This window comes from Antechinus flavipes, chromosome 1, assembly GCF_016432865.1.
Source record: "Antechinus flavipes isolate AdamAnt ecotype Samford, QLD, Australia chromosome 1, AdamAnt_v2, whole genome shotgun sequence".
Lineage (NCBI taxonomy): Eukaryota > Metazoa > Chordata > Mammalia > Dasyuromorphia > Dasyuridae > Antechinus > Antechinus flavipes.
The window spans coordinates 324,362,322-324,388,407 of NC_067398.1; the positions used below are offsets into that span (position 1 = coordinate 324,362,322).

At 34.5% G+C, this 26,086-nt stretch overlaps 1 protein-coding gene across 6 annotated transcripts in view; it reads left to right on the plus strand.

Moving 5' to 3' along the window:
• Positions 1–25,359, plus strand: part of PRUNE2 (prune homolog 2 with BCH domain) — a 101,079-nt gene extending 75,720 nt beyond the window's left edge. For 2 of the 6 annotated variants that reach the window (XM_051966663.1, XM_051966690.1), the window contains exons 9-13: positions 7,950–8,048; positions 10,714–10,749; positions 11,315–11,353; positions 15,908–15,955; positions 22,525–25,359. In XM_051966663.1, coding sequence (XP_051822623.1) covers positions 7,950–8,048; positions 10,714–10,749; positions 11,315–11,353; positions 15,908–15,955; positions 22,525–22,555 — 253 coding nt within the window. In that variant the 3' untranslated portion in view covers positions 22,556–25,359. The remainder of the gene's footprint in view (positions 1–7,949; positions 8,049–10,713; positions 10,750–11,314; positions 11,354–15,907; positions 15,956–22,524) is intronic. The other 4 variants (XM_051966680.1, XM_051966674.1, XM_051966666.1 and 1 more) reach the window with 4 other exon arrangements.
• Positions 25,360–26,086: the final 727 nt, after the last annotated feature.

The following is a 26,086-nucleotide window of genomic DNA, read 5'->3' on the forward strand; positions in this document are numbered from 1 at the left end:
CAGGACTCAAATTAGGTAATCTTTTAAAAGCCCTTTCCATCTTCATGATTCTATGTCATAAGTTAATGTCCAGAAAATAATCTGAGAAATAACTTTTGAAAGTTATAGTTATCTCTTCTATACCTATTTAAATATTTTTGATTATGTCTTCCTTCTATATATTTGTTCTGAAAAAAAAAATCCATAACTTTATGGTTAAAATGGAGCAATTAATCTGCCCTAATGAGCTCATTAAAAGCTCACTCTGTACAAAAATAAATAGTGATAGTGATATTTATTAACTGATGTTTATTTAATAACAACACAATTATTTGAGACCAATAAAATATATCTTGAAATATAAACGCTGAGCATTCATGGCATTTTTGAAAACTATCTTTACTTATCAAGTAATAACTCAAATCAGTTTGAAGAGCATTTTTGCTGTTGTTCAGTTGTTTCGTGTCCAACTCTTTGTGATACTATTTTCTTGACAAAGATACTAAAGTGATTTGTACAGATGAACTCATTCGATCGAAGAGTAACTGAGACAGAGTTAAGTGACTTGCTCAGGGTCATACAGCTAGTGTCTGAAGTCATATATGAACTCAGGAGGATGAGTCTTTCTGACTTCAGGCCCAGCCCTGTTTCCACTGTCCTACCTAGCTGCTCCATTGAAGGCGTTAGAGATTCTCAATAAAGAAAATGAAAAGCAGACTAGTAAAACAGGAAATGCTGATCAATCATACATATATGAAACATCCCAGAGTTTTCTTTTGGCTCAGCTACTTCTTAGTGGAATATGTCAATATAACTCCAAGTATCAGGAAACTGACTCTAAAACATTTCATATTCTCACACGTTCTCTTGGCTACCAAAGAACAAACTACCGTGGCTCTCAAAAGCAAACCAGGATCATCAGTGCAGTTGTCTTCAAATCCCTCTTCTACTTCACATCTGGTCAACAAGGATTTAAGGGTCTGCTATGTGATAATCATTGTGTTTAAGTATTGGCGATATAAAGAAAAGCAAAACTAGCTCACAGACTAATGGGAGAGGCATGTGTAAACATCTATGTAAAGATGAATGTATGCAGGATAATTTGGAAATAATCTCAAAGGGAAGGTACTGATACTAAAGAGAATAAGTAAAAACTTCTTGCAGAAGGTGGAATTTTAGAGATTTAAAGGAAGCCAAAAGGAGATATGAGAAAGGAGAGAATTCCATGCATGTCGGAATTCAAGGAATTCTATTCAAGGATTGGGAGGTAGAGGCTTGTTCCAGAACATCATGGAAGAGCTCAAAGTTACTGGATTATAGAGAATATGAAGAAAAATTAACTGTAAGAAGAATGGAAAAGTCAGAAGGAACCCAATTATGAAGGATTTTAGAAGTCAAACAGATTTTATTTTTGATCTTAAAAACAATTTGGAGCCACTAGAGTTTAGTGAAGAGGAGGGATGTTGAAGTTAGTAAGGGGACCCCAAAAGGTTGGGGAATCACAGACTGGTGTTGTGAGGTGTCTCAAAAGAATTTGCAGTCTTGAACCCATATCCAAGTTAAGGGACAAAGTTTATTATCATTGTAATGCCAGTTGAATTAGGATAAAGTCCAAGGATTTTAGTAAGGAACCTGGAGAAAGGAGACACCTTTATGCAGTTCTTTATGTCTTTGATATGCTACTTTTATAGCCTAGAGGCAGAACTGAGGAATTGTCTCAGGAATTTAGTTATCACTTACCAGCAGACATAAGACTATCCTAAAGCCAGAAGACTTTAGAATCTTGACAGAGAACAATAGTGCTCTAAAGTCAGAGGGCCTCAGGATCACTAATATATCTTCTCTAAAATCTAAGGGAACAAATATTATTATATTCCTAGGCCAGAGGACATTTATAATCACTGACACACAGATTGCCAGGACAATCTCAGGATCACAGATTCTAAAGCCAGAAGATTTAGAATCACTGGCAGATTGTTAGGATTGTTAGCACCCTAAGGTCAGGGGATCTTAAAATTATTGCTGTTTCTCCTAGGAGCTATATTCCATCACGAAGCCACGATCAGATCTGCACTTTCAGATGATCTCTGACATCTCAGTATAGGCTGGATTGCAATAGAGACTTAAAGCAAGGAAGCCAGACAAAAGGTTATTGAAACAGTATAGACATGAGGTGATAATGAAGTAAAAATAAAGGCACCATGTGAAGTGACAATATGAAATGGAGATTTGGGAGAGCATAGTGATTAGCAACTTGGAACAATCATGACACAGACATCCATCAGAAGTAACAGAGATTTGCATTTATTATATGAAATAGCTCACAGACTTAATAAATCATGACTAAGCAAGGCAGAGTCAGATATTAAGCATCTTTTGGGGAGAAATGACTTTTCAAGTCTCAGGGAACCAAGGAACCAGAGAGGAGTTAGGTTATTTGAAGATGTGCTAATTAAGACAGTTTCCCAGTTTGAAGTACTAACTATGGAAAGCCAGATGAGCTCCAGCTTCACATCATTCTATGCTAATAGATCAATCGGAGAGAACTGATCTGATTATGATTAATAATACGAACAGGATGGGCTCATTTTTGCAATTCCTGAGAATAAGCTGTTTTAGTACACAAGCTAGTTTAAAGTTCTCATCCATAAGAACCTAAACTGGTGGCAGTGTCAGAAGAGAGAAGAGGGCATATAGGACTGATCTTTGAAAATAAATTGGTAACTGAAATCTGATTTCTTGAGTTTTCTCTTTTGATTTTATATGTAGTATGATGAAAAACATATTGGATTTTGTGGCAAGAGGATCTGGGTCTGACTTCCCACCTTAATAGCTATGTAACTTTGGTTAATTAACTTGTCTTGACTTATTTGCTATTCTGTAAAATGACTGGGTAGTAAGTACTAAATGATTTCTGAAGTCTCTCCTAGCTCTAAATATATGGACCTTATGATGGCCTGATTCTTTTGTATCTTTGCCCAAAGTTCAGAGCTCTGGAAACTTATCAAGATTTCTCTGCAGGAATCCTTCAAAGCTTTCAGTTCCTCCCAGCACCCACCTACCCAAAAGTCCACTGCTGTAAATCCCAGAAACAGCAACAGAGATAAAGTGGAGCTATCATCTTTGAGGCCTTTTGTGAAGAGAAAAAAAAAATCTATCATATAAACTTCCCACTCCTCACTCCCAGGGCACCCTCTGCTTCAACAAACCACACTTTAGAGTCTGGTGAGAATTAGAAGGGGGAGGGAGAATGAAACAGAGTTGTTGAATTGTTTTCATTTGTGACTCTACCAGATTTGGCATTTTCTTGGCAAAGATACTGAGTAATTTGCCATGTTTTTCTCTGGCTCTTTTTACAGATGAGAAACTGAAGCAAACCAGGTTAAGGGTTAAAGGATTAACTACACAGATAGTAACCATGAGGTCAGAACTGAACTCAGCTAGATGAATCTTCCTCATTTTAGGCCTCGCACTCTATCAATTATGGCACTTAGCTAGTAGGAACCAACTAAATCTCTGTAAAACCCCAAAAAGTTACTAGAGAGAGCTGACTTCTACCTTGACCCCTTCCAAATTAAAAACAAATAAAATGAAGCCAAGTGACAGAATGAACAAATTCAACCCATATGAGACTTCATATCCTCAGAAAAATAGAAGATATTTTCCTTATTCTGACTTAATTTCCTTTTCAAGGAGAGAGACAACTTAGAAAGTGATCACTCAACCCTTCCTCAAAATTAAATTCCAAATCTGCTTTTCTTTTCTAAATCTTCCTGCCCTCAAATGTACTCTAGCAGTTGAAGGAGTGGAAGGGGAACCACTCTATCCAAAACTTGCTTTTCTTTTCATTGTGAAGAGAATCTGTTATAGCTACCTCAGGCTAAAGAATATCGAAGAAGTCTTTAAAAAGATAGTGCTAAGTTAGATTAGTAGTCAGATCAAAGAAATGAGATTTGGTTGTCAGAATGAAATGTCCTATCCGAGAGTCATGGTTCATAGTGGGTTTGAAAGAATTCAAAGAGATTTTCTTATGATCACAAAAGACTTTGTTAATGTGAAAATTTAATGAATCAAATTCTGAGAGTATGTGGTAATTAGAAAAAGTTTGGGACAGCTTTATATACTGAAATTTAATGAGTCAGTCAGCCAGCATCCTATGTGAGGAGAGCAAGATAAGGGAGGAGCAAGGATGTCTTGTAGTAAAGTATTGTTATTCAAGAAAAGAGACAGGTAAGAAGTCTGCATGTACCTTTTATAAAAAGACAAATAAGGAGCTACAGATAAGAGGTTTTAATGTTCCACATTCCTAAGGTAGATAAGCAGATTCGAGTAGATCCTACACTCTGACCCATCATCTCCCCCAATCTGTCTTTTGGGGAGAGGAAATTCTGGGAACAAGGACTGGGGCCCCATAAATGGTGAGTGGTAAGACTTTGGGTAATTTCCTTAATCCTTTTTTTTTTTTTTTTTTTTTAATCTACAAAATTACACAGTTGAGTTGATTATTTTTGAGCTATTTTATAATTCAAATTCTAAAATTCATAAAAATTTGGAATAAATCTATTTGAAGAAAGTATAAGACCCAATGTGGTTCCATTCATGCCTGACACTTGACAAAGAATTGTGGTGATAGTACTCATGTTTGAAAACTGAATAAAACTGATACTTTTAGCCAAATCCCATTCTAGCTAGTTATCCAATGTCAAAACTAAATAACTTCAGTATGTATTTCATGAATACATATATAAGAAAATGAAACTCAAAGTTTCCTGGCAGATTATGATCTACATAAAGATTTCATTTTAGATGTTTTATTTATTACTGTGATTATTACATACAACTAAGTCCCTTGGTAACTATCTAGTGTTGAGGCTGTGGTATCTGGGACATTCCAATTCACAGGGTCAATCCCCATAATATAGCACTAATTCAGGTTCAGGTTATTCCTGGATTTGTACTCTTAAAGTAGCTAATGAACCCCCATCTATGTGTCTAATTTTCAATCTTCTAGAGGACAGATTTTAAAACAGGCATTTAATAAAATGACAGAAAAATAGCTACAAAATATTTCCCTTATAAATCTAAGAAACACTTTTCTACAAATATACAACACATAGATGTAAACACATGGAAGGATTATAACACATGGACAACATATGTGTCCAGGATCAGACATACAGAGATAACTCAAGCTTCTATCATTTCAGGATCACTAATATCTTTCAGTGATGTCATTGTTTGATTTTTTGCTATTGGTTTCCTAATCTTCAGGGGATACTACTAGATAATATTCCACTGAATCACTGACAAATACAGCTCTGCTAGACACTGCAAAGGAGGATACTTCTGGACTTTGCTCTATGCAGTGTCTACTTTCTAGCTTAGTTGAAATACTGAGCTTGTATGCTACATATTCCTTTATTCTAAAGTCTATAAATATCTATAAAATCTATCTTTTTAAATCATTCTGGTTCATAGAAAATAAAGCAATTTGAGCCCAAGGAAACAAATTTACCCTTCCTAGGACACTGTAACAGGCAATATGATATATAGTAGGTCCCCAATTCTCTGGCAGTCTGGGATTACCTTTTGGATATGAAACCAAAAAACTACTTTGAATCCTTAGGCAACTTGAAAGGAAAACTAAACAATTCATTTTTAGTTATAGAATATGTGTAATTTAATTCTAATTGCTACACTATTTATTTGAACTTTAGTTCATCCAACATGGTCATTTGAATTCTCTGAAGGCAGAAAATAAGAAGAGAATATTAGTGTAATTTTTTAAAAAAATGAACTTTTAGCAGTTTCTCACCAGAGTAACACAAAATTATTTTGTGTTTATCCCTTCCCCCCACAAAATCAATTAACTGAAAGGATCTATTACCCCACCATTGGTAAGCTGGTCTAAAAGCATGGGTTCTTTATACTTTTTGTGTCATGGACCCCTTCTCAGAATCATGTTTTTAAATCAATAAAATAAAATACATAGCACCACACAGAAAGTCAATTATATTGAAGTATAGTTATAAAAATATTTTTAACGCAAGTTCATAGATCTCACATTAAAAACTTCATGTCTAGAGAATGCTTAATATGGTAAAAGTGATAAAAAAATAGATTTTTTTTCTTCTTACAATAAGCAATGGTACAGAGGATTTAGAACTTTGCTGAGGAAAAATTCCTTAATCCTCCTGTTCTGTACATTTTTACTTGAAGGAAGAATTTTATATCCCTCTATCTTAAGAGCAGAATTAAGGAAAGATAAAATGTCAGAGTGGACAGCACACTAGGGGTAATCTTGTCCAACTGATGAGGTTCGACACAGGTTAGGGAGTTGTGGGAACCCCCTTCTGGTCAGCGCAGGTCCTTTTTAAATGAATTTATGAACCTGAAAAGTTAAACTGGCAAAAGAAATTTATTATTAAAGATCTAGCAGAGAAATCCTGTAGCAGAGAAAGTTTCTAACAGAGAAATCCCAACAGAGAGGTGAATAAGGTCTTGTTAGGGAAATAGGTGAGAAAGATAAAGAGGGAGTAACCCTGAAAGAGAATACCTTTCAGCGGGCAGAGAGTCCCTCACAGGTAGCTTTATGCCAAGGGAGGTCCCTTGGTCTGGCATGATTCCAGTTTTGAGGTCCTCTGCTGCCAAGGATTGAGTTTAGCTGCCCCCTTTTATAATCGAAACCTTGGCTAGAAGCTGGGGGCAGCTCTTAGTGGGGGCTGAGAGCAGTTTGAACTGGAATCAGATGGAAATCTTTTAATAGAAGTTTCAATTGAATGAGATTACTGCCCCAGGCCTAGATTTCTGGTAAATTAGGACAGTTTAATGGGAGTAGTCTTGAGCTAATTTTCAACTCAATAGAGGTCTATAGAAATCTCGATCTCCAGCTCTGGCTAAGTAGGAGTGATCCTGGACTCAACTAGTCCCACCCAGATAAAAGAATGAAACCATTTTATTTTGATTCCCTGGGAGAGGTCTCTCAGGGGAGATATTAGTGTTCCCCCCAAAGTCAGAGAAAAAGAAAGAGTTTTTGGGCTCTCCACATTTAACAGATGAGTCATCTGAAACCCAGAGAGATAAAATGATATAGCAGAGGTCATACACAAATGCACACTAGGACATGCACCATCATTTTAAATATAGATATAAATAAAATATAATATAAAGTAAAATATAAATATAAATTCACTAATAATTTTTTAAAATGAGGAAGAGTGATTTTAAGGCAAAGCATGTCTACTATAATCTATCCTCCCAGTTTCTAATTTCTACAAAATTAATTGATCATTAGAAAGAAATGCAATCATTCACTTTGAAACCATAGCTAATGTCATCTCTTAGCATTCAGATTTTTAAAAGTGTCCAAGATCACAAACTCAAAAGGTATAATTTTATTTCTCTCTCTTTTTTTAAATTTTCATTTTATTTTCATAATTTTCTGAATTTATGATTGAAATGAGATAATAAATTTTCAGTATATTTGGTTTGGAAAATTTGCGGTTCAGCCATTTTTTGTCATATTGGATTCTTTGTGACCCATTTGGGGTTTTTTTTTTTGGCAAAGATACTGGAATGGCTTGTCAGTTCCTTCTCCAATTTGTTTTACAGATGAGGAAATGAGGCACACAGGGTTAAAAGACTTGTCTAGGGTCACACAAGTAGAAACTGAGGCCAGATTTGAATTCAGGAAGATGAGGCTTCCAGACTTCAGGCCTGGTACTCTCTATCTGCATCACTTAATTACTCAAATTTGGAAAATAATTGTAACATTTTCATATTGAATAGAGTGGTAAAGCAGGTACTATTAGTGAGTTTAGGCATGATAAACATACATTTTCTTATCCATGTGATATTTGGTCATCTCAAAAAGAATTCAACAATTTTCAAGATTGGGTTTTTGACTCATAACCCCTCTTCCCTCTCTCTTTCTTTCTCCTTCTCTCTCTCTCTCTCTCTCTTTTTTACAGTTCAAAATTCAGCAGCAAAATACAATACGTCAGCACCTTATCAGAGCTCAGTGAGCTGATCCCAATGGAATGTGTCCATATCCCAGAAAGTATCATCAAGTAAGTCCTGAATACTTTTTTAAAAAAATGTGTTAAGAGATGATGGATACTATGAAAGAGGATTAAGAAATACAAAAAACACATTCTCTTTGGGAATAATAGAGAAAAGGATCTTTTGGACACATATATATGCATTAAAGCTCCTGCTATCCCTCTATTATTCTTCATGCTCTACTGTTAATTATTATTTTTCCTTTAAAATCTTTTCCATATGATATTATGTTAAATGTTTACACTATCAATGAAACTCATTACTAATTTAATCAACTAGTTTTGGAGAAAGCATAAATTTAAATGTCAATTAAATTCTTTCTTCCCTGCAGATGTAATGCTAATATATTAGCTTAGCCTTCTTGTCTTTACTATCTGAAGGAATATAATTGATCAGCACTGCCCCTCAATCCTTAGTAATTATGAAGAATTCTCCTCTTCTTTTTTTTTTTTTTCTTTCTAAAATCCCATTTCATTTTCTGACTCCTCTTTGGATGAAAGAATCATTATGTAATATTTGCTAAATAGCAGATTGTATAATTGGTAAAAATTTCCCCCTGCCCCCTTCAGGGCAGTTCAGAAAGTACAACAGCAGCAGCCAGCAAAGAGTAAAACATGGTAAAGGATGGTCACAGTCACAACTGCAAAAAAGAAAGTGAAAGATTTCTAAGCTTGTGGTGCCTGGGACAAGAGACTTTAAAGTGAGATTTAAAGTCATGGACACCATGGGGTAGACCTACCCATATTTGGGCCATCATTGCAAACTTACATCTTTGTGTACGTAGTATATATTTTTTTTAATTTCCTGTGTGTCTGCTTATTTGGTTTGTGAATTAGAATGGAATTGAAAAGGAAAAAAAAAAAAACTAACAAATATACATTATTTTCCTTTCTGGTCTAAAAACCTAAATCAGCCTACCCAAACATCCATTGTGTAGGCTAGAATCACGCTTTTTGGTTTATTGTTGTCTTCTTGGACATTCTTCTTCTTCTCAAAATAACACTTTAAAATAAATAAAATACATAGAATTGCAAAGGAAATCAATTAAACTGAAGAATAGTTATCAAGTTTTTTTTTTTTTTTTAAGTTATTGGACCCAAGTTAATAACTCCTTCATAGACTTTCATGAAAATGTCTAATTAGAACAACAAGCCACGAGATTGATTTGTTTAGTCAAATTTAGCCACAGAAGCAATATACTATTACCTTTATTGGATTTTTGGTAGTACTGACAAATTTCTCTTTGGTCAATTAACTTAGATGATATAAGCTAATAATGAAGCCAAGATCATAATTTTCATCATTTTGCCCTTAGGGCTGTCCATTTGCTTTGGAAATTTGTTCTATTAGTTATAAGGAGAGCCAAGAGAAAGTTTGACTAGAAAAGGATAAAACTTTTTTCTAGTAATAAAAAAATCACCCAAAGCACAAAGATTAAACATGATAATTAAAAAAAAAAAACCTAGAGCCACAAATGATGGAAAGTATAAATTAAACTTTAATGGCTTTAATGTTTATGGATTATGTATGCTGTAATGTTAATGAATTAAACAATCCAACAAAACGAAAGAGCATTAGAGATTGGACAAGAAAACAAAATTCCATGATCTCTTGCTTAAAAGAAATATACCTACAAAAAAAAGCAAAAAATATACATAGAATAAAATGTGATGCTGGAATAAGATGCTCTTCTGCTAATGACACAGTGAGATCATATTTGAGAGACAGTCCATAATTCTTTCTTCTAATTAAATAAACATTAGCTTCTAAAAGTGCTAGGAAAAGTTTTGGGAAACTACTATTATGTAGTATCCTAAATTCACCTATAAGCATTCATCACTGAGACGGAGTTAAGCCACCTTTTGATAGGAATTTCCATCCCTGTTTACAAGGAGTCTTTCCTGTTACCCATACCTCTTCTTGTAACCCCTTCAAAATTTCCCTCCCCTCCCATTTTCACAAAACGTTTATGTCATTTTATCTGTTGTTCAGTTTTCAGATTATGTGGGGACACAGCTCTTCCCTAAAACTGAGATAACATTATATATAACTTATTAAACAAATATTGAACCCAAAGAGACTTTAAGCCTCATAGCTTCTCAAATTAGACTTGAATGAGGCAGAAAGTTACTTAATTTTAAGGAGAGCTTATAATTAAATTAAGAACATTTTGATAATTCTTAAATTTACCATTTCTCTCCAATTTTCTAGAAGACAATATGACAAAAAGCTACATGGCATAGTAAATAGGGGAAGGATTTTTTTAAAAATTGTATTCCTGGATATTTGCACAATCCTTGGCACATAATAGGTAATTAATAAATGTTTACTGGATTGGAAGACTTGGGTTCAAGTCCTACCCCTGCCGTATGCTGGCGTTGGGATCCTGGGCAAATCACATAATGCCTCAATGATCTCTTTGGAATTCTAAGGTGCAAATAAGCTATTTGTTTCAGTGGAGAGTCCAAAGGTGATGCAGCAGATTTTGAACTGAAAACATCCCAGGAAATTATAGGTCCAGGTAATCCTGTTTCCCAAAAAATTAATAAGCAAATTTAGATATTTCCCCACATTTTGACAAGATAACCTACTCTTTGAAGATATATTTGTACCTGTCATCTTTTTCATCTGTGTGCTTGTTATCCTCATTGCATTCGTTTTTTATCTTGTAAGGTACGATGAAGAGAAATCTTATAAGAGAAGTGTGAGGTAAAATGCTTTCTTTTGCTGTTAATGCTCTTTCCTCTCCATGTGTGTGAACAAACCAGTCTTTCACTTGTAGGTGACCTCAACAAGCTGCCACTGAAAGGAAGCTATCTCTATGTTCTGTTATGTGTTATTTTCCATCTCCCTTTCAAAGCTGTTGAGGTCCACCTTCTTTGCAGCTGAAACCTACTAAACGAGACACATCCTTGAACTGACCCAGGCTGCCAGCTAACATTCTGAGTGCCAGATAGAACAAGTGAATGCTACTTTTTAGCTTTACACAATATGCATGTTTCAATCCCCTGTTACTTTTTTTTTTTTAATCTATCTTCAGATTAAGGAATCTGCAAAATAAAATTACTTAGCAATTGAGTGGGCAGAAATGATACCATATTTAATTGAAGCCGTTTATTCCAGGCATAACCTTCAGTGAATGTTTGAAAAGTCTTTTTATATATATGTAGACCACACTAATATTTTGCTTTGCTTTGCTGGATTTTTTTCTCATGCTCTGCTTGCCTTTTTTTTTTTTTTTTCTTTGAAACACCTTTCATTTTTGCTCATGCAGACTGGATGAAGAGCTGAGGGAAGCATCTGAAAGAGCTAAGTAAGATTCTGCTGCTTGGCCTTGCCTTTGCTTACTTTTTAGGAATGAATGGGGAGAGCTGCATGTTTGATGTTTATATCTGTACCCAGAGAATAGTGCTGCCCTTTAAAAACAAAATCCACCTAATCCCCTGCAAATGCAGTCTTCTTTAATCTAATTGAACTCTGTTTGCCTTCTGTCCCAACTATTTTGACAAATATTATTATGGTAGTTTAACATTTTTTGAGCATGCACAGCATTTAGGTACATGATTAAGCACATATATCTTGGTTTCTGTCTCCTGGAATTTGGGCTCTTTGTCAGCTGTATCAAACTCAGATACAAATGAGGGCTACTAATCCATACTTAAGGACTCACTGCTGGCCGATTACTGACTTAGTTTTAAAATGGATTGTTATTATGCTTTCTTGTATTTTTATTTATTTTGTTAAATATTTCCCAATTACATTCTAATCTGGTTTGGCTGCACTCAGGCGTGCTGGGCCACCTGCGACAACGTGTTTAACACCTCTGCTCTAAGGTACTGTAGTACATACACCCAACATATCCCAATATATCCATCAATATAGCAAAACCTTAGTGATGCTTAGGAACTGAAAGACCAAAATGAATTAATAGAAAAATCTAAATTTATAATATAGATATGTGAAAGAGGAAGAGTGGTGGAGGAGATAGGGAATTGCCCTTAGAGTCCAGGAAAATTGGGGTTCAACTCCTGTTTGACTATGTAACCCTGAGTTAATCAATTAACCTCTCACTGCTCCTGATGACTTTAAGATTATAAATTGCAGAAAAGGAATTAGGCTTCACTGGTAAGAGGGAGTCTCCTCATTTGGAAATTCCCCATATCCATGAAATCATATCTGTCTCTTTCATGTTTTTGATAAACTTAGTTTTGTTTTGTTTTTTTTCTTTTCTGAGATAAGCAGTAATCTTAAGTGAGTCATTGAAAAGCATCAATAAATATATACCCTCTGGGAGTTAATAGAATGAACAGATGAGAACTATTTGTAATAATCATATTGATAAATATTGCTGCTCTTTGGGAACTATGCATCCACCCCACTCCAAAACTTTTACTTTCACTATGATTTAATCAACAAGCCCAGCCACTGTACACATTTCAGTATATTCTGAATTCATCCATTGACTAATCTGACATGGCACAGAGGATAAAGTGTGGACTTAAATCAGGAAGATTTGAATTTAAATCCTGCCTCAGGTACTTATTAGCTGTGTATCTCCAGGTGAGTTATTTAACTTCTGCTTCAATTTATATAAAATGGGGATAATAGTATCACAAACCTCCTGGATTGTTGTGAGGAGCAAAGGAGTTAATGGAAGGGAGTTAAGAAGTTAATGTAGAAAGTGCTTTGGGAACTTTAAAGTTCCCAAACTTTAAAAGTTGGTAACTACTACTTCCTCATTCATGGTTATATGTACTCATACACACACTGTGTACAGCCCTCAGAGCCTACATTAATTTGTGGTATTACTATTGTCTTCATTTTGGCTTGAAACAGAAGAAATAGTATTTTTCTCATGAAAACTTCACCTCCTAGTTTCTGTGTGATCTTTCCTTCCCCCTGTCAATCAGTTAGGCTGATGTGACTTTAAGTGATATAAATTGTACCCCAGGTAGAATCCATTTACATTTTAATGAACCTTTTAGCTGAAATGTACAATAATTGTGTAGTACTGTGACACTGTGGGGAGGAAGAAAGCCATCAAATAACCAATAAGCTTCATCTCGGGTCATCATCCTCATGCAAGAATAATTGAATTCATTTCCTCCTCTCTGAGATTTATTTGTACCTAAATTTAGCAATAAATATTGGAGGCAGACCATTAAAGAAATATGCCCCTATGTTTCTAGTTTAGAATCCCAGTGACTGTGTAATAGTCTATTTTGTAAGAGAGAAGGACTATTTAACAATACTACTTTTTGAGTAATATTAGATTGTTAAATTAATCTATTCCTTCCAAATAGAATATAGTCTTCAATTGTTATTCATTTTTCCAGGTAGAATAACAGTTTTTGTTTGGACATTATTTTAAAAACTCCTCCTCTCACAATCTCTCCCCTCCCCATTTCATTCTGCGCTGGAAGGTCATGTTACTACTGGCCTTATGTCTCTTCTCTAGTCATAGAGGGATTATTGTTCTGACTACAAGTACCATATTTTCTCTCTTTCTCTGTGACAGAGCAAGTAGTTCAGGACTTCAAATCTGAAGCATCTGCCCAATTTGATTCTTGCTTCTATTAATATTGAAGTTGTCTTTAAAACATTAAAAATAATTTGTCCAATTGTAGACATGCAAAGAAGAAGCACAGGTTGTTGTTGAACAGAACCTGTGAGTTGTGTAGCCAGATATTGGAAATTCTCGTTTTGATTCTAGTACTTAGTTCCTCTTTATCTTAACTTCTTCCACCTCATAGCAACCAAATATTTTTGTCAAGAAATGTGAAAACTGTACCACTCCTTCCTCTCATTCCTATATTTGTACGAGAAGGTTCGGAGGAGTTTTTCTAAGTCAAAAACTCTTCCTTGGCCACCACTGAGTCACCATGACTGAGTTCGCAGATCATAACTACCTGACTGGCAATCCATGACTAATCTCACCTCTTTTGCTTACACTATAAATTTAATTGTTAAGCACAGTGGCCTAAAACATTGAAATACATTCTGAATTAATCGAATAATATGAATAAATTCTGAAGTCATGTGGCACATAAGATAAAGTGTTGAATTTTCTCTAACTATGTAAACAAAAAACACGAGGGAGGAAAACTCTCCCATTCCTCCCCAAAAAAGTAATTTCTAAAATATTTGTTTTATGTAGAAGAAAACTCAGAAATTTTTTTTTAAAAATTATCTGCCTTCTGTATAGACTATTCTGCATACTTTGTAAAAAACTCTTATGTCACTTTATGAGTGACAACCCCGTGATATATTAACAGAAGTAGAGTGCTGAATAATTACTCTATAAATATAGAATGCACAAGTGCCAAAATAGGCCATTGCTTGCCAGATGAAACTAAATTTTGTTAGAGGTTGAATTCAATAAATCACCATTTATCAAACATCTACTATATTCTAGGTACTATGCTAAGTACATGGTCTTTATTCTTGTGATCCATACTCCATTAGCAAAGAAAAACATCAACAACAACTAAATATTGGGGGAAAACTACTTTAAAAAATATTTGTATTATTCTATCATAATGCTTTATCTCCTCCCCAGATTAATCTTCCTAAATAATATTTTGTTTATGGTAATAGCAAAGAAAATAAACTCATTGAGCCCACTTCAGTTGACTCACTGCAGGCAAGTTGCCATAAACTATGTTTGGAATTCAGTGGCCATGTCAATAATCCATTTCCACATAATTGAAGGTTGACTGTAAACATTCTTGCTAAATATATTAAGGCTATCTTAGTGAATTCCTACATAGAAGGAAAAGTGTTTTCATGTCTGAGGTAAGAGTAAAATCTTCCAGTCATTTATTTCCATTCAATCAGCTATGGAATTGTCATCAGAATAGAGAAAAGTAGAAATTCTTTCTGGCTCAATGAATCAACCTTAGTAATTGGCTGGTATTTCCTCATTTTATAAATAAGAAGCCTGAAGCCTGGAGAGAGAAAATATCCTATCCAGTCTTCAAACATGACATTGTTGTGTGGTTAGGATACAGGGAGAGTCTCCCCATGCCAGACCACCAAAATGATGAAGCATGGGGGTTATACCCTAAAAGAAATATTGAAGTTATGGGCTGGTGTCATAAATCATTTCAAAAGAATTTGTAGGCTTAGACATACTTCAAATCAAGGGGCAAAGATTTTATCAAACTGCTAAGAGTAAGCCATATTTACATATGATAAGGGTTTTTAGCAATTAACAAGGGGAATTTACAATTAACCATGAAGAAGATGCCATTAAAGGGCAGATGCCATGAGGTGGGAATATGCCATTGACTTTAGCAACAGCTAAATGTACAGCAAAAGTTTAGGAAGGATCTACAGTATGAGCACATCTTTATAAGGGAAAAAATAACCTCGGAGATTTGACATCATAACTTGTTTTTCTGATCAGATACAGTAAAAATGGAGTTTCTAGAGAACTTAGACAAAAAGCTTATACAAAATCAAAAGGGTTCATTTGTAATTCTGTCAGGGTTTCTCCCTGCTTGCCTCAGGAAGTAGTTTGGCTTTCAGATTGTTTACAGAGATTCAGGTTTTCTCTGCCAAATCCCACCTGGCTACCAACCAGGTCATCTGAGGCTTTTCCCACAACATTGCAGTCCTTAAAGTATCTACATTCCACTTGTATTTTTGAACTTCCCAAATCAAGGTTCATTATTACTCAAAAACAAAATGGATGCTCATAGAACCATTGTCTTTATCAAACTCTTAGGCTGTGTATCAATAAATACTGTGTAAATGATAGTTTGGTATTTTAAAAGATGACAAACTCTTGAAATATACTATGCCTGTCAAGTGGTCACTGTGGGGAAAAAAATGTTTACTTCTGCCTCTTTTCCCTTATACCCAGAGCTAGCTGCCTTTCAAATGATCCAGAAATGTCTTCTATGGAGCAGGAGTAAGAAATCCACCATTTATGGCAGCTCTGTTCTTGTTTGTAATAAACTGTTGGCTGCACAGGGACAGAAGGATTTGAGGAATGGGTAAACTCATCTCAGTTGTCCAGCTTGCCTTAATGTATATGTTTTTGTCAGTGACTAGAAGAGAAATTGGGATTCCATGAAGTTGGATTGGCTCTCTGACACTTAAAAACACAATCTCATTTACTTACATGCAGCCTAACTTAAAAGCTCTTGAAGTGGCCCCAAGGGCATTGAAACTTCAAGGAAACAGAATGTAACATGTGTTCAATGGAGTCTTCTATTCAACTGATTTTGAGTTCTTAGGTTCATAAATCTGGAAAGGACCTTGGAAGTCTTCTAATTCAACCTTCTCATTTTATAGAAAATGAAATAGGACTTGCCCAAGATCATAAAAGTAGTAAATAGTCTTCCAATTTGTACTCCAGAACCACTATATTGTCTCCCTAATTTGTCAATCACTTCTTGAATTAATTTATATCATCAATTACAAACTTTGTCCATGGGAACATTTCAGGCTACTTGTCCTAGGAATCAATCTAATTATGTTTCTGATAAAAGAGATGTTTCCTATTGACATTTCTTTTTATTTATTTACCAGATTCAGATTCAAAAAGAGCCTGGGGGATGGAGACTTAAGTATGCAAATGAACAATATTGGATCATAGAAATTATGGTTGAAAGAAATATTAGAAATCATTTAGTTCCAGTGTTACACAGATAATAAATAGCAATGCCAGATCTGAACAAGATGCTTTGATAGAAATTCCATCATCTTTTTGTTTATTCTAATGAATTTGAAGACCTGATTTTACATTCTGTCTCTGGTGTTTGCTACCTATGTAAACTTGTAAAGGTCAGTGAACTTACCTGAACCTCATTTTCCTCTTCTGTAAAATCAGGGTGCTTTCCTAGTTGACTTCTGAGGTCCCCTTTTAAACTCTTTGTGATTCTTGAAGCAATCAGATTGCCCATTGGATAGAATATTGGCCCCTAAATCTTCCTGATTCAATACACTTCCAACACTTACTAGCTGTGTGACTCTGGGCAAGCCATTTAAGTACTTTGTCTCAGTTTTTTTTATCTCTAAAATGAGGATGATAATAATAGCATGTACTCGATGAGGTTATTGTTAGGGTCAAATGAGACAATTAATATGAAATGTTTTACTATATGCTACCCATGATAAATATGCTACCCATCTCTTTAAAGAGAGATGATAGAATTATGGTATAGGCTGACATGTACATGTGCATATACATATGTATGTATTTGTATATGCATACACACATATAAATATGTATACACACACACACACATATATATAATGGACATGGCTAAAGTTAAAATTTGATTTGCTTAACTATGGCTATTTTTTGCAATTTTTTTCCTTCTCTCAAATAGGAAAGAATGATGGGAGGAAGAGAAAAATGGGTTTTTGTTCATTAAATTTTAAAAATTTGACTCAAAAATAAAGTGCTTAATAAACTTTAATATACCATACAAATGATAATTATTATTAGTGTTGGTGGTGGTGGTGGTGATATTATTGTTATTATTTCCCCTAAATCTACCACATAAGTGAGGTCTGATATTTGCATTTGATACTTCACTTTCTACTGTCTCTATAAAAGCAAGCTACAGTCCTTTGGTGTTTTCCTTGGTTTCATGGGATTGCCATGGCCAAAAAATGTACCACCATAAGGCTAGCCTATTAGTGCTGATCCTCTCAAAGCATGCCAGAGGTTCAGTGTGTGCCACTGACATAGATTTCAAGACTTCAGAGTAACCGTTATATCACAATGATGCATAGATGCAGGATATTCCAGAAATAGATGGGGGTTCTTTGCTTGCCATCATGCCTTTGATTTTTTTTTTTTTGACGGGGGCAGGGTGGGCGAGGAGAGGGAAGGAAGAACAAAAAAAAATTTGTTTTGTATATACGACTAATTAGGGCAGCCTTTTTATCCCTGTATCTGTGTGGAAAAGTAACTTAGGGATCGTCTCATCTTTTCCCCTTTGCATATTTGAGAAAATTGGCTCAGAGAGATTATGAATTATCCAAAGTCAAACAGCTTGTTAATAGCATAAGATACTTTGTGAAATATATTGTTTTTACCAACATGGTCTCTTACAAAGAACTTTTCCTTTGCATCAATGGTCTGCAGAGATTTTTATATCAATTATTATTCTTGGAACCCTGGAAGGAATAGAATAATCAGAATTCAAATGTTTGCTTCATGAAACACGTGGGAACCATTCCTGTTCCTTTCAGATTCTAATGGGCATCATCTGTGAGAACAGGAGCACACTGTCATAGATCTGAATTCGAAGAAAGTCATTAAACTCATCTGTACAATGAAGGAGTTAAATTTAATGACTTCTTAGGTCCTTTTCAGCTCAAAATCAATGATCCTATCATTTCTTGACACCATGAACATTGAATAAAAACTGTATCTTTCTGGTCAAACATCAGAAGAATGAAGCCAATCTCAAAAATATATCATCACAGCAGAGGAGGGGAAGCAGCAGAAACAAATTCTTTGGCTAAAAAGTAAAGTCTAAAATACTTTAATTGAAACCTTTGAAACTGAGCAACTATTTACTGTGGACCACATTTGTCTCAAACTTTTGATGTGAAGAGAATTTTGCTGTGGAAGATTTGGAAAAAAGATCACCCTCTCGCACAAATATATAATTTCGCCCTATGCTCCAGTTTCCTGAGATGGCATAGATATTGAATTCTAAAATTTCAATGCACCCACCCTGCTGCAACTGCTTTGGAGTTTACCCATATCTCAGTCTGATTTGTTTTGTTCTATACTTTCATGCATCAGTGTTTTGATTTGGGATGAGGGCAAAGGAAATTTCTTTTCATTTTAGTCCGAGTTTATTTTAGTGCTTGGGGTGGGGCATGGAAGAACTATTTTTCTTTTGGTGTCTGATTCCACTTCCCCCCTTCTGAGGGATGTAAACCACTTTGGAGAACCCATCTCATCCTTCTACTTCCCTCTTTCAACTTTTCTCACTTTACCTACTCTTTCTTGGATTTTTTCCTTTTCTCATTCCTCACCCCCAATACCAAGGTCAAGAATGTGATTAGGTTTGGGTACTAGGGAGAAATCTTTTCCTTCTACCTCCTACTCTTTCCCTTCTTCCTTCTTTCAAACTCCAATTTATTTTTTCTGGTTTTTTGAGTGTTACTATTCCATACTTTAGGGAAGAAGGGAAATGAGAAAAGTTTATTTTCTGTGGAAGCATTTTATGCCTTTTGTAAATGGCATTGGATTGGTTTAAGATTTAAAGACTTTTTTGATGACATTGAATTAATCGGGCTCACTGAAAAGAGATGTACTACTTACATCATTTTCTTTTTCTTTTTTTTAAATTAAAGCTTTTTATTTTCAAAATATATACATGAATAATTTTCAACATTCACCCTTATAAAACCTTGTGTTCCAATTTTTCGCCATCCCTTCCCCCAGATGGCAAGTGATCCAATATATATGAAACATGTGTGATTCTTCTATATATATTTCCACAAATATCATGTTGCACAAGAAAAACCAGATCAAAAAGGGAAAAAAATGAGAAAGAAAATAAAATGCAAGCAAACAATAACAAAAAGAGTGAAAATACTATCTTGTGGTCCACATTCAGTTCCTACTGTCCCCTCTCTGGGTGCAGATGACTTTCCTCCTCACAAGATCATTGAAACTGGTCTGAATTATCTCATTATCGATGAAAGCCATGTCCATCAGAATTGGTCATTGTATGATCTTGCTATTGTTGAAACACATTGATTTTAACACATCAATAAACTATCCTATTGGGCATTCTGCAGCACTCAATTTTTAAATAGCCACCAAAATCATGAAACATAATAGAATTATCCCAATATTTCACTATTAAATGCAATGACAGAAAACTGTTCCCATTAGTTCTGACCCTAATCTAATTTTCCACATTGTGCCATATTTTCAAAAACTAATCCCAGACCTTTGTTTTCTCATTTTCATGCATACACTTCCTGAAACTGAAAAATACATACCTCAGTGAATGTTTCTATTTGGAAGAAACATTAGTACAATTTAAACATCTATGTATAAACATTTAGCATCCTGAATTATTAACTTAACCACCAGCCTCAGATTTTACTACTAAGCTTGTTAGAACAAAGTTATATTTACTTATAGTATAAATGTGAAACTAGACTTGCTCTTAATACTAGTTGAGTAAAGTTTTAATCACTCAACTCTTTGTTCACAACAGATTGAAGCACTAAATCTGAGGCTATATGCAGGAATTATGTGCTGATATAGCCCTAGGAATAACTATGGGGAAAACAAAATGTAAACGATTGTGTTCCACAAGAACCCAGGTTTCCCCTGTTGGGTCAATATCCTCAACAGCGTTGTTACCCTGGATTGAAGCTCATTAAATGTGTAATTGTCATCCTGAAAAGTCATTTAAAAATAGTATCTCTCTAGGTGATTCCTGAGCCCAATATTGGTTCAGATTTCTATTAGTGATCTGAATGGTAGAACAAAGAGCATATTTTAGGTAAAAAGAACTAGAGTGGCAGCTTGTATGAATGGAGACAAGGGAATAGAAGTGAATATTGTGGAGATAGAAAAGAAAAAAATTGCAACTGATTAGATATATAGAGTGAAAGTGAGAAATTATAAATCTGGGTGACTAGAAGGATGATGATCTCCCTGACCACTATCACATTTGGAAATATGAAAGAGGAATGGGAGATGGGAATCAATATCTTCTATTTCAGTTATGTTGAGTTTATGATCCCTCTGGGATATCCATTTAAAATGTCTAAAAAATAGTTGATAATATAAGACCTGAGATCTGGAAAGACACCAAAGCTAGATATGTAGATCTAGAAGTCATTATTTTAGCAATGATAATTAAATCAGTGTGAGCTGATGAGATGACTAAGAGACAGCATAAAGAGAAAAGGGCTCCTTAGAATCTTGGGGTACACTCACAGTTAGGAGGTATGATATGGATAATGGTCCAGAAATGAAGAATAAGAAGGAGCAGATAATTGCAGGACACCCAAGAGACAATAAAGTCATAAAAACCCAGAGAAGAGAGAATATGCACATGGAGAGGGTGATAACAGTGTCAAATGCTGCAGAGGTCAAGGAGGAATAAGAATTGAGAAAAGGCTATCAGATTTAACACTTAAAAGATCATTGTTAATTTTGGAAAGAGTAATTTTTGTTGAGTGATATTAAAATCCAGACAACAAAGAATTGAGTGAGAAAAGAGAAAGATAACATACTCAGTTATCTTTTTTTTTCTCATTTTTTTTTTTTCCCCTGGGAAAGGGAAGATGATAGTTGATGATACACAAAGTTTTTAATATTTCCACCAATTTAAATTACTCTACCTCTTTAGGCCAAATCATTTGACTTCTAGAAATTAATCTAGAAAGGGAAAATAAATTTAACACTCCAGCTTGAGGGAAGCATAGGCATAATGAAAGTTTTTTAAAACCCCTCTTTAGATTGAGCATGTCAATTATTACAGTACTACAAAATGTTGATAACCCAGAGGAAATCCAGGATATTTTGGAGTTGTTATTGTGCTATCATAAAACACACACACACACACACACACACACACACACACACAAATAATTTACTAAATCTGACTGTTAGATGAAATAAAAATAAAACAGAAAGATAGTTCCCCCCAATAGAAAGATTGACCATAGGGATCCATACCAAGTAGAGTGTTAAGAGTATGGTATATGGATATCACTTAATAGATAATAAAAAACAACTTTGTCTAGTGTCAGCAAATTCCATTATGAAAACATGATATGGTAATCCAAGGAACACAGAGTCATGGGACCATTTAAAAAAATGACACTACAAAACTTCAAAACTCATCCCAACAATTTCTCTTTCTTTTTTGACCCATATTCTGAAGGCTGTCAACTAATTTTCCTTTTTTTTTCCCCTGGGAAAGGGAAGATGATAGTTGATGATACACAAAGTTTTTAATATTTCCACCCATTTAAATTACTCTACCTCTTTAGGCCAAATCATTTGACTTCTAGAAATTAATTCTTCTCTGTCTAGTTTAAAATGAATAGTACTTTATTAGAAGTTACATTTTCCAGGTTAACCACCTATTCGGTCTTTTCTGAAATGTTATTTATTTTTTAATGGATGCTTTACTTTCCAGGAAGGAACCCATTTCACCCATATTATCCTACACATAAGATTGAACCCCAGATCTAAGTCTCAGCCTGGCCTAAAATGCTTCCATAAAATTCTATAAGAACGAAAGAAAGAAGAAGAGCTGTTTCCATATGATAAGGGGAAGAGTAGGGATCAGGAATTGGAGGAGGATATCATTTCATCTAGTTTTCTCATCAAGTTTTGCATGATTTATTTTAAGGGAATAGTAGATTCCCTTTTTAAATTTTAAAAATGTAACAAGTGAACACTGAACAGTGACCTCATGCTTTTCTTCCCTCTCCCTCTCCCTTTTTTACTTGTCCTCCTCATCTTGGAAGTATTGACATGAAGCTGAAAGAAAAACTGTAGCTGGTGGGGGTTTGCAGAAAAAGAAGATGATTCCTGAATTGAAGCCCTTCTAAAACATATCTACCTAGAAGAGAAAAGATGATGATGACTCTTTCATTTTGCACTATCTGGTGCCATTGGAAACTTTGGAGTGGAGGTGGGGGGAAGCAGTGGAGAATTCCTTTCATTTAACTACAGTTTTTATGTAATAGTGTGTGTGTATGTGAGTGTGTATTCAATTAAGTTATTATAGTGTGTTTGTTGATCACCAATCTCATGTGCTCTTTATTTAAACCTCCCAACAAAAGAGAGTTATGTTTTTATGCATTGCTGACTGTAATATCACACAGCTTCCTTACTACCCTCACTGAGGGTTACCCTTAGATAAGCCAGACAGGAGTATTAAGAGACAAAGCACTTTAATTCCAGAGATTATTTCTTTCCCCTCATAAACATTGTAGACTAAGATGATTTCATGTTTCTCTGTGATACTTAGCCCTGTATACATAGCTTTTCCTAGTCACATTGATTCATTGATCATGAGACAGTATGGAACTTTGTTCCTTGAATTTCCTAGTTCAACAATCAGTGAGCGTCCCTTTAAGAAACTTCTTGTTTGAACCCAAACCAATTTTATTGTTTATTTGTCTCATCTGACAGCTTTATTTTTCTTAAAATGTGTTCTTTTTAAAAATTATTCATCCCAGAGTGACTAAAGAGGCATCCTATGGCTGGGAAAGTTGAAGTGTAACATGTACATGATTTTATAAGTGCTGTCCTAGTTTTAGTCCTTCAGTCTGAACTGTTCTCAATGCTTCTATCTGAAAATATTAACAGAATACAATAGCAAACACAGAATAAGTCAATCACTCATAAAAACAAATCTGTTAGATTCTCATTTGACTTCAAGCTTGCAGTGTTCTTATTTATTAAAAAAAAATAATTCTTTCACGTTTTATCAATCTACTCCGTTTTATATAGTAACTTCATTATGAATTTGTGGGCCTCTATCATGCACAATTTTGTTTTGTTCATTTAAATTTAAGTATGCATTCACCCAACAGAATAAATGAGTAAATTTAGCTAAATTTATTTTATAACTATATAATATAAATGATATAAATTTTTTCATGCAATTTGAGAGTAAAATGCATAACCTTTTGAAAAAGGATCATAAAATACTGATTACAAAAATAATGGTCTTAACAGTATTTATTAAATGGCCAAAATGGAAACTGTGCTTAAAAATATTTAAAGGAAAACTTTGATGCTAATATCACTTTTTTTCTTTACATATGTTTTTAACTTCCAATATTATTTATCATCAATGGGCTAAAATGAATGAGAGTCATGGAAATAAAGAGGTTCCACCCCAGATCTGCTATACTTAAAGAACTGGGCAAGATTCCAGTTTTGATTCCACAGAATGATGGTTTTTTTTTTTTACCTACACCTCTCCACAATTTTAATGATGCCAATCATGTTGCCACTGTGGTTGCTCATACTGGACAACTTTTGTTCAGGTGCTTCCATAAGTTTACTATCCAATCTTTAGATATCAAATTTAATTTATCTGTCCTTTTTGCAACTTTTATTTCTAACTTCTCTTTTTTCCTTTCATATCAGCTCCAGATTTTTCTGTCTTTTCTCATTCTCTAGCCAAGACCTATCAGTGCTGGTCCCTTTTAATTAAGAAATGTGCCTGTGATTAAATCATTCCTTCCAAATATTTTAGATCCCATATCCAGCCCTACCTCACACTTCCAAAAATTCCAGCCCTAGGAGGCGCTGGCCATCCCAGGCTAGTACAGTTCTAGAGAGATAAGCTTGAAGACACATATAAATTGGTAGAGTACAAAGGTCATCTCTAACTAGAGAAAAAGCTAGAATCTCACCATTGGATATTGCTTTTACTTCATCCTGCTGATTTATTTGAAATAGCCATAGTAATCTACAGTTTTAGACTTTATCTTCACTGAGTTACACAAGTCAGTTACTTTCCTTGGGTTTCTCCATTGTTTGCATTCTAATTCTGATATTTAGCTCTTTACCTTTATATTCCACTAAAAAATAGAAAATTAAATCAGCTCTCCAGATGAAAAGTTCTTTGCAAATTCAATTCAAAAGAATCCAAGAAGCTGAAAATAATACTTAAATATATAGGTATCTATACTGACCTTCACATTCTGATCACTTGTTCTCTGGTTGACTTTTGGAAACTGCCTATAGGGTACATTAACTGTGAGTCATTGGTCAAAAGAATGAAGAATTGGGGATGGGTGGGAGAGGAGCAACATTATTGCCTTCCAAATGATACTGTTCTCCTTCTTAAATGAACAAGTGAAAATGTTCGTGGACTAGGCACTTAGGCAGTGAGAAATCTTGTTTGAAGGCAGCAGCTAAGAGTGTAGGAAAATCTTGAAGCTCCTATTGAAGCCATATGATGTTTAAAAATAGGTTTGACAATAAGACCTTCCTTAAGGCTTATTCGAAAGTCTGTTCATAAGTCTCATCTTTAAGGTATTTTAAATCTTCAACTATGGTAATATGTTTGCAATTATATCAATGCCTCTCAGTAGTTGATTAATATAGAAATACTTAGAATTGCACAAATTAATCTTTTATATACAAATGGGTTTTTCTACTATGTATCTGTTTGCTCAGAATAAAGTATATCTAAACTATTAGATTTTGTTTTGGTAAAATATCTATCTATCTGTGTGTAACAATGCTGCCTAAATTGTATAAACTAACCAATACAGAAATATGTAATACAATGTATGTTTGGCCTCTCTATAATTCTGAAATAAAATGCTGCAATCCCAGCTATCAGTGTGTTTTCCCTTTAGGCATATATGGATTTTTATGTGAATTCGGTATGTGATAAGAAGTCAGTAAGCATTTAATAATTTCCTACTATGTGCCAGTCACTGTGCTAAGTGCTGAAAATACAAGGAAAAAACAGACCCCATTCCCAAAAAATTCACAATCTAGAGGAGGAAGATAACATACAAACAATTACATATAAGCAAGAAGTGTGTAATCAACAGTGGGAAGATAGTAGATTTTAGGAGCTGTAGAAAGCCTTCTTACAGAAGCTGGTCTTTAGCTGGGATTTGAAAGAAACCAAGAAAGCCAGGAAGCTGAGATGATGATGAAGAAAATTCAAAGCATGGGTGACAATCAGTGAAAGTATTCCAAGTATAGAGATGCAATGTCTTATATGAGGAAGAGCTACTGTTTATGCTATTTCTATTTATCCTTTAACAATTGTCCAATTCAAACTTTTGATCCTACTTATTACTCCAGATTACTTTTTTTGGTTCAGATTTGATTGGCCACAACTTACATTTATTATGCACCTACAATGCTAAAAAAAAAAAAAAAAAAAAAAAAAGAAATTGTTCTAGGACTAGGAATAAACAGACAAAAATAAACATTCCTTGGCCACAAGGAACTTGCATTCAACTATAATGTTTAAAATACTTTTGTTTTTCTGGGTTGCCTACCCTCTATATTGGCAATTCCCAAACCTTTTTTGTTACATAGTTT